The sequence below is a fragment of the Podarcis vaucheri genome, assembly GCF_965113315.1.
Source record: "Podarcis vaucheri genome assembly, chromosome: 5".
NCBI lineage: Eukaryota > Metazoa > Chordata > Lepidosauria > Squamata > Lacertidae > Podarcis > Podarcis vaucheri.
The window spans coordinates 104,524,519-104,534,303 of record NC_138763.1 but is presented as its reverse complement, the minus strand read 5'-3'; the positions used below and the strand labels follow the sequence as shown (position 1 = coordinate 104,534,303).

General features: G+C 46.0%; 1 protein-coding gene across 1 annotated transcript; it reads right to left on the bottom strand.

The window, feature by feature from the left end:
• Nucleotides 1–2,515: 2,515 nt before the first annotated feature.
• CREBL2 (cAMP responsive element binding protein like 2) lies at nt 2,516–9,285 on the bottom strand. The gene is made up of 4 exons (XM_082223362.1): nt 9,207–9,285; nt 8,514–8,711; nt 6,908–7,055; nt 2,516–4,832 (listed from the first exon to the last, which is right to left on the bottom strand). The coding sequence occupies exons 1-4, from the start codon at nt 9,219–9,221 to the stop codon at nt 4,828–4,830; spliced, it is 366 nt and encodes a 121-aa protein (XP_082079488.1). The 5' UTR covers nt 9,222–9,285; the 3' UTR covers nt 2,516–4,827.
• Between the last annotated feature and the right edge of the window lie 500 nt (nt 9,286–9,785).

Sequence of the window (9,785 nt, the reverse complement as noted above, 5' to 3'; positions counted from 1 at the left end):
GGGGGGAGGGTATTTTATTGTTTGTACCCTGCCCTTGGATTTACTTTGACAAAAGGCAAGCTTGAAATATGTTAAACCAAATAGTAGGTTATGAAAATAGGGGAAGGAATAAATTAATTCCTCTTCTGCTTCTGATCCAATTTCTTCTAAGAATCCTAATAAAATTGTAATAGGATCTAAAGAAATTATAATAGGATCTAAAGAAATAGTTCCGCTCTACACATTCTAGGCTTTGCAGGCACAACGTAAACCCTGAATTAATGACTATCTTATGCTGATTGAATCAGTCAAGTATAGATGTTGTAGTCTGGGGAGGCTGGGTGCTACCTTGGTAAGATGCCTCCAAGGTTTTTTTTTTTAATTATTTCAGCTAGGGAGTGGCCCAGCCCAGGGAAAAGAAACGCCCTTTCACATTTTACACATGTGAAGGAAAGGGGGGGGGGATGCCTCTTAGTTCTGCCACAGCAGGACACAGCTTCCCACTGTCCAACGCATTGATTCACGACAGACATGGATGCTGTTCCCCATCATTTCTTCATCAATGTGAGTAATGTGGTCTGTTCCTGTGACCTTCTACTTGTCAGAATCCATTCATTCGTTGATTTATAGCACCTATATAGCTTTCATTTATTTTAATGGAGCCCAGTCATGTTAACTGGTATTCACAACTTTCTATGGGCTCTCAGATATCTCAGATACCATAACATCCTTCTGGACCGTCTAGAGGGGCTGGGAGCTGGGGGCACTGTTATACTGTGGTTCCGCTCCTTCCTCCTGGGCCGTGTTCTGAAAGTGGTGGTGGGGGATGAGTGTTCAGACCCCTGGGCTCTCACTTGTGGGGTGCCTCAGGGTTCTGTCCTCTCCCCCATGCTTTTCAACATCTACATGCAGCCGCTGGGAGAGATCATCAGGAGGTTTGGACTGGGTGTTCATCAGTATGCAGATGACACCCAGCTCTACCTCTCTTTCAAATCAGAACCAGTGAAGGCGGTGAAGGTCCTGTGTGAGTGCCTGGAGGCGGTTGGAGGATGGATGGCGGCTAACAGATTGAGGTTGAATCCTGACAAGACAGAAGTACTGTTTTGGGAGGACAGGGAGCGGGTTGGTGTGGGGGATTCCCTGGTCTTGAATGGGGTAACTGTGCCCCTGAAGGACCAGGTGCGCAACCTGGGAGTCATTTTGGACTCACAGCTGTCCATGGAGGCGCAGGTTAACTCTGTGTCCAGGGCAGCTGTTTACCAGCTCCACCTGGTACGCAGGCTAAGACCCTACCTGCCCGCGAACTGTCTCGCCAGAGTGGTGCATGCTCTAGTTATCTCATGCTTGGACTACTGCAACGCGCTCTACGTGGGGCTACCTTTGAAGGTGACCCGGAAACTGCAATTAATCCAGAATGCGGCAGCTAGACTGGTGACTGGGAGTGGCCACTGGGACCACATAACACCAGTTCTGAGAGATCTGCATTGGCTCCCAGTACGTTTCCGAGCACGATTCAAAGTGTTGGTGCTGACCTTTAAAGCCCTAAACGGCCTCGGTCCTGTATACCTAAAGGAGCGTCTCCACCCCCATCGTTCCACTGAGATCCAGCGCCGAGGGCCTTCTGGCGGTTCCCTCATTGCGAGAAGTGAGGCTACAGGGAAGGACAGAGGGCCTTCTCGGTAGTGGCGCCCGCCCTGTGGAACACCCTCCCATCAGATGTCAAAGAGATAAATAATTACCTGACATTCAGAAGACATCTTAAGGCAGCCCTGTTCAGGGAGGTTTTTAATATGTAACGCTGTACTTTTTTAACACTGATTGGGAGCCGCCCAGAGTGGCTGGGGAAACTCAGCCAGATGGGCGGGGTATAAATAATAAATAATAATAATAATAATAATAATAATAATAATAATTATTATTATTATTATTATTATTATTATTATTATTATTATCTCCCACTGGGCATTCTTGTCATTCACATAGTACATCTAGTGAAGAAGCCTTTGTGCATCACATATAACTTCCCTGGATCCTGGAACCCTGAGATCCAGCCTTCACTGAGAGTTAACGAGGAAACCTTCTTACAGCCCTCAATTTTTCCCTGCACAAGAAAGAAGCATGGCAACTAAGATGTGCAAAGTGCTATACTAGAGGACACCCTTAGATGGGTAAGAAAACCTGCCTTCAATCTCTTACACAAGATGGGGCAATGTATGAAAGCCCCAAAATATGTAACTTTAAGCATGTGAATGCATTTAATGGGCTGATTTTCCCTTAAATAATAACAGTCACCATGACGAAGGCAAACAAAGTTCAGACCAGAGAGTGTATTGGGGAAGTGGGGTTAACGCTTTTACACCTCTGCCAGTTCCACCAAAACCTCCCCTCCCACGTTTGACCCAAGATGGGAGCTTTCACTGACACCCTTGTTAAGGGGTGGGACAGGGCAGAGTACAATGTGCAACACAGTCCTTCTTTCTGCCCCCACCCTATGAAGAGCTTTTTGCTACCCCTGCTAATAAAAAGTGAACAAATGTTTGAAGTTACATCCACTTTAATATAAAACAAAAAAGGACAGACTTGGGAGTCTTACAAGAATTTAAGTGTTTTCTTCACAGCAAATATATGTGAGTGATCAAGACATCAAGCTGAAAGAGATTAAATTTTCCCTTTCTGATGCACAATGCTACAGTTAGACTCTAAATCAGAGCTTTCCAAACTGTGTGTCACAACACATTAGTGTGTAGGTGTGTCACGTGAACGATCTTATAAGGGGTTAGTTTGACCTCGAGTTTGCTAGTAAAACTGAATTATTGTGTCACAAAATGATGCATGTCTAAAAAGTGTGTCACCAACATGAAAAGTTTGGAAAGCTCTGCTCTAAATGGAGTCTGCAGGGCATCCTGCATCAAAAGCCCTGCATGGAGTCAGCCTGTTATATCACATCTACTCAACATGCTGCCTAAAATACCCACCCCACCCCAGTTCACCCTCTTGTTAATTTGTACGCGGTCCCGCTAATGAAGTCACTTCAGCATGAGCAAAGTCAAGGTGATGAGAGATAGGCAGACCATTTCTCTTCCTCTCTTTCTCCAGCTGTCAGCCAGCCAGGTGAGAAATGCCATCCCACCCCATTCCCACTCAGCTGCTCCCTGGGTGCGTTGAGGAAGCAAGGAATAATGCATTAGGTTTTGACTCAATGATAGCATCAATGAGCAGGTTCCAAACAGGCACACAGTTACACAAGCTAAAGAAGTCTAAAGCATAAGGGTGCCTGCTCAGATACACTCCAGCAGGATTTTACTTTCAAGGAGATAGTTTCACTTGGGTGTAAGAAGGGCCATCTCATGTCACAAAACAATGAACCCTTGAAAGACTTAATTTAATAGGTCAAATTAATCCATGGCTGGGTAAGCCTGCAGTAGGGGAGCCTTAAGGAGTGCCGGCATGTGGCATGCCTGAATGGGAGGAGGATGGCCCAGAGTCCTGACTGTGGCATAGAACAACAATTCACCAACTGTGGGAATAGGGCTCACAAGCATGGCTCCGTTTTTACAAAGGTACATTTAAGCCACTATGTTGGACGTCTTCACCACCACTCTCATGCTGCTCAGCGCAGAGCGATCCTGTGTGGGGCTGCCTTCCCCTGCTCTCTACCAGTAAGTGGACAGTGACATCATCCCAAAGGAGAAATGGGACACAGGGGGCTGCTAATGGAGCTTGCCCCAGAGCTGGTGGGTGCGGGAGAATCCCAGGAGTGTTGGCATGGCCCAGCCAACACAGTGCCATCCCCGATCCCTGGCTGACTGGGCAAAAGGGAGGGTGGGAAGCCATGTTAACTGAGCTGCCCTGGAACTGCAAGGAGAATGCCTATCCATTAATTCTGCAAACAGAGGTATCTTTTTGAAAAAGAATGGAAAGTCTCCCTTCAAGCTTGATTTAACAATACACTTACTTACAGTTCTTTGCCTGTCAAATGTTTGGGAAACATTGACTGAGGCCTGGTCTACAGGTGGCAGACTGAGGTGACAGAAGGACTTTAGCACTATAGACAGTAGGTGGGACATACTGTTTTTGATTGGTTCCTTACTACCAAAAAAGCAAGCACACACCTAGCATAACAGCCCATTCCCACCTGCACCTGTGCTAGTTTTTTGTCTGCAGGGAGTTTTGCATAGGAATGTACGCAAAAAGCATCTCACAGACATGGCAACACTTGTATGCTTAAAACAACCCTGTAGAAAGAAAGTCAGTATTATCCCTCTGAGTTGCCTTGCCTAAGGGAATTCATGGCAGAGGCGAGATTTGAACCAGGGACCTCCTCTTCTCAGCCACAATGCTGCACTAGGTCAGAAATAACAGAAGTGTAAACCTATTACATATTTCCAGCCCACCATGGGAATCAGGAACTATTATTACAACATGGACCACAGATAAATGCCATACACATAACAGCCTACTTTGATGCCAGATGGCCAAGATCTCAGCCTTTGCTGCACATGGTTTCTTAAATAGCCACTCCTATGAATACTAAACAGAAAAATCCAACACATAAACCATGAGCAATTATAACAGCAAGGTCGGAAATTTCCTTCACTGTCACAGCAGAAATATCTACATACACGTAAGTTGTAGTTTCTATATCTATATAACAAACTGGAGTTTTTTAAGTTGTAGGTTTAATTCTGTTGGCTTGCCATTGGATTATTTTGGTAATTCACCTCAACGATCAAGTTCTTTGCTGCTGCTGCATTGCCACACATCATAGTGGAAGGGAAGCTTAGCATAAAGACTACAAATCAGTGTTGGTAGTATAAAATAGGGACTTTGATCTTGGCTGTTCCACCTTCACCCTGCAAGAGAAATAAAATACAACAATATTTTATAGCTATTCACAATTTCAACCAGTCAGCCAAGAAATCTTATCTACATTTGTTATAGCCAGCATTAAAATATCTGACAGAAGGTTAAAGAGCCATTTGCCAGTGACTCAGTTTCTGTAGGAGTGAGATAATCCTGATGACCCTCTGCCTTTGCTCAGTTCAAAATACAACCCACCAAGCATGTAGTGGTCTGGCTTGCCCAACATGCTAAGCTAAAACTGTATCTTAGTATGAATATGCACGTGCTCTGAGAGAGGAAATAATGGCTGATTTGCTCCTCCTTTGGGTCATTCTGCTGTACTAAATCATCGCTTGGCATGTCATTCAAACACAGGCTCCTGGTTTAGCTTTCCACACACTAACCACACCCTGTAAGCCAAACCCAAGTTTTTCCAATGGTGGTGGTTTGCCTTGGAGAACTAAACCGGGTTCAAACACCATGCTAAGCCAAGTCATGGCTTAGGACTGCAGAAGAGCAAAGAGGCTTTTATATTCTGTCTAGTAACCCACGGTGAGGCACAGGATTGGCCTTGCGCAATCAACCTTTCCTTTAAGGCCATAAGTCCTCACAGGAGCACTCCTAACCTTGTGGGTGCCCCAGCTGGGGCTCAATTGCCCAGACTATGGGACCAGAAGGATCCAGCCCTGCCTGGTTGGGGTTGGCAGGTATAAATGATGCAGAGAGCCGGGATGTAGAGCTTGGGTACAGGGCAACATAGTTGATGTTGCTGCATCACGGACCTGACACAGCTGTTCCAGGGGCTTCCCATGGCTGGAACAAGAAATTTGGTGATCTGATGCTGCATCTGGTTTGTCTGGGTGAAGGTCTTGTGGGGACAGTTTATTTGGGATTGTTTCTATGTGTAAGAGAGTGGTTCATTGATTGGGGAAGTTTTACATTAGAAGTTTATTTTGTTCAAATAAAAGTTTTCCCCTCAATAAGTGCTTTATTGTCTATCAAAGATCCATTAAAGAACCTGTAATTGGCTAGGCAAAACAAGAACTTACATGTAAGTGTTGCTTAGGTACTGACTAGAAAATTTGCTGGACAAAAGACAGAATAACATTCCCAATCCTACAGATTGCTGCCACCAGCAAATAAGTGACAAAGACAAGATGCAACCACAAGATGTTAAGACAATGGCCTTACATGAAGCATAGAAGGCAGGTTTACTTAAGGGTCAAGACTTGGGGACTTTCAGCTGAATGTATGGACGGAATTCAATGAACTGAATAAGTATTGAGCTGCTTCATAAGCCATCCTGCCTGGCTTCACACTGTGGCCTCACTTCCCCTCCACCATATAATTAGCCTTCTATTTTTAATTTGAGGGGTCTGCACTCTACTCTTCAGGCAAAAGCTTCCCATATAGTGGCTACCAAAGGGAAAAGTGTGCACATGTGCACATACACAGAAATAACAAATCCATGGTTAGAAAACCAGGGGCAGTCAGACAAAAACAATACATAAAAACTGGACCTAGAAGGTCAGGGCAAATAAAAAGGTCTTCACCTCAGAAGACATCAGGCAGCGGCACTGGGAGTCCAGGTGTCAGAAACTGAAAAAGCCGTATCTCAGGTCACTGCCCAGCTCACCAGAAAGGCCTCTGAGACCGATCACGGAGACCAAGAAGACAGGAAAAGGCAGACCTTGAGCTACCCTGTCCCTTGACCCGTTTTTAAAGCCCTTAAGAAAGCACCTGGAATTTTCTAAGCTCTGTGAATGAGTTAAAAAATAAGTTGGCCTCCCCGCAGGTTCACAAACTAATAAAAAAGGGAATGGGTAACAAAGAGAAAAGCACTCAAACATCTGTTCAGCCAGGGTGCTCACAGGACAATCCATGATTTTGTGATGGACCTATGCTGTTATTTTCACATTACCCTATTAATAAGCCTCCAGGTAGGCATGTTCTTTCTAAATGTAAGTTGCTGTACAGTGTGTAGCACTTGAGGCACTTAACAGTAAGACTATATGACCCCTCTTCCCCATCTGCACATCTTGGTCTACTCTCGTAGCCATAAGAACCTTCATAAACTAGTACTTACAGGAACTGTGACTGTTTGCATCCATCTTTGAAGCCTTGCCAACCTTGGCCATGTTCTGCTGTGGTTTGCTTTGCTCTTCCCCGCTTAGCAGAGCTTTAATTTCAGAGGGGATTTTCCCTTGATCCATTGCTAAGCACCACTGCTTATACTAAAAACACAAACAAAAAAATAAACTGTATTGCAAAAGCAGAGGGCTGCACTTTTTTACTTTCAGTTGTGATCATTAGAGTTCTGCTGTTAAATAGCAAAGATTAAAGCCATGGCTATCATCAATCAGTATGTAATTAGTTCTATTGGGAAGTTGCTTGAGGAAGGCGTTCAGTCTGCCATGTTCCTCCCCGGAAGTGTTGACATTTATTAATAATGGAGAGTTTCTTTTGGTCTTTTTATGTAAAAAGGAAGATGAATTAATCTATTTGGGTTGGAAGATTGGGGAGATACTGCCTAATAGAAGGTAGATCAGCTTGGTGTCATTCTAGAGTGAATATTTTGTTTTGTGTAACTGACAGATGGAAAATCAGAAGTCCTTTTTATTTTTCTTCTCATCTTTTCTTTTCTTCTTTTTTTGGTTTTCCTTTGTTTTGTTCTCTCTTTCTCTGTTTATTTTTGTTTTTATTTAGATTAGTTTCTTTCCTTTTCTTGTTTTAGGAAAAAGCTTTAATAAAATCTTATTTTTAAAAAAGAGAGTTCTGCTGTTGTACATGTGTGATTATTGGACTGGGGATGTGGAAATGTTCATCAGCAGGGCTATGTGGCATTGCAGCAAGTTCTTCTCTTGGTTGCTTGTCCGTTGGTCACTTGGCAAGATTTTCTTCTTGGTCAAGGGCCATATTTTCAGTGTCCTGCGAAGTTCCTTGCCAAGTGGCAAAAATGGCAGAATAAAAGATGACAAAAAAATCAATAAACCTGGCAAATCTGCTTAATTTAAATAGTGTCAAACTTTTATTGGAGTTTAATTTGGATTTGTTTGTTTGTTTAAGTACACACAACCCTGTTGATGGACAGGGCATCTCACTTTTCTGTCCCAACAACCCTTATTCGGCTACAGTAATTACATTCTGCCTTTCAATAAAGAGTTTTCAAATCAGCTTTCATAAGAAAACTGGGTAATAATTAAAATATCTTAAAAATCATATCCTGTATGAGTTTTCTGTTCTCTTCCTTGAACAGGACATGCCTTCAGGCATGTAAGCATTTCCAAGTAGCGAGTGGCAACTCCCTGCTCTCAGACACCTCAACAGAGATCCTGGGGACATAATGACATTGGCCACAGAGGAAAACAGCATACAGTGGTACCTCTGGTTGCGAATGGGATCCGTTCTGGAGCCCCGCTTGCAACATGAGCAGAACACAAGTTGCTGCTTCTGCACATGACATCATTCTGAGCGTCTCTGCATGCGCGAGTGGCAAGGCCCAGAAGTAACCCATTCCGTTACTTCCAGGTCGCTGTGGGACACAACCTGAAAAGATTTAACCTGAAGCAAACGCAACAAGAGGTATGACTGTACTTGCATGAACGCACACGACTCAGAAGCTGTTACTGTGCTCTAGACCCACAGAACTGACTCAAAACGGGGTAAGGTGGAAAAGAGAAAAAGCATATTACCATTTCCAGCTCTTCTCTAAGGGCGCATATGGCTCTCTCTCTGCTTGAAACCAGCTCTTCCAGGTACTGGTACCTCAGCTTCTTCCTTGCCCTGCATTCTCTTGCACTCTGCCGGCTCCTCTCAAGTTTAGCTTTCAAATCTATTTTGGCTGGTTTACGGCCCCGTTTCCCTGGTTTCTTCACTTTCCCTCCAGCTACCTAGAAAGCAGAAACACGTTTTACTTCGGTCAGGGCAGTATCAGGAAGAGTTCTCCATGGTGGTTCTTACAAAATTTATAACAGGACAGAAAACAAACGGGCAGAATTTGGTTTGAGAATGTTTCTGCCTCGCCTGTGCTCCTGCTGCCTGGGGCTTGTGCCAACAAAACACGTGGCAGAGAGCAGAGTGCCTGGGACACCCGCAAGGGCGCACGCGGGGCCAAAGGGGCGGACAACCCTGCGATTAAGGCATATACAAATTTTATATATCATCATCATCATCAGGCTTGGAGAGCCTTCCAGTCGCCTTCCTCGGGGGGGGGGGGGTCCAAGCAGCTGTTGGACTACAACTCCCACGACCCCCAGCTCTCAGGCCCGGGGGCCGAGAGTTGCCGTCCAGCAGCTCCTCGGCCCGCCACCGCCTCCCGGGACGGAGAAGGGCCGCTGCCACGCCCCCGCCCCCCGCGAGCAGCTCGACGCGGCGCCTCCGCTTACTTTGCTGTCGTCCATGGGTGCAGCCCAGCCCCTCCCGCGAAGGACGAGGCCTCCGGAGCCCCGCCCGCCCTAGGCCGCCCCCCGGGGCCGCCCGCCCGCCGCCGCCGCCGCCATCACACGCCGCTTCCGGCTCCTGCTCGTGACGTCCTTTGCCCCGAGGGCGGCGCGCATGTCCGGCCAGCCCAGTGCATTTCGGGAGCTGTAGTCCCGCTCGTCTCCGCCCTCCGCCCAGCAAGACGGAGGAGGGGCCTCCCGGCGCGCGAGACGCGGCTGCGTAATGACGTAGGGTATCCTGGCGGAGGGTGGAAGGCAGAATCAAGAGGACGTGAGCAGATCGGAGACCTGGGCGGAGTTTCAATAGGGACCAATGGAAGGGTCTGCGCTTAGGCAGGAAGATCTAGCTATATCAGTATAAGATGGGGGACGTCTGGCTTACCAGCAGGACATGTGAAAAGGATCCAGGGTCTCGGTGGACCCCAAGCTGAAAATGAGTCCGCAGTGTGATGGAGCAGCAAAAAAAGCTAACACTATTCTAGGCTGCATCAACAAAAGTCTTGTCGGTCTAGATCAAGGGATGTA

Coding starts and splice junctions, on each gene's coding strand:
- CREBL2 (XM_082223362.1), bottom strand. Junction 7,056..8,513: donor TTAGAGAAGAGCTGGAAATG/GTAATATGCTTT, acceptor TTGTGTTTTTAG/TATAAGCAGTGGTGCTTAGC.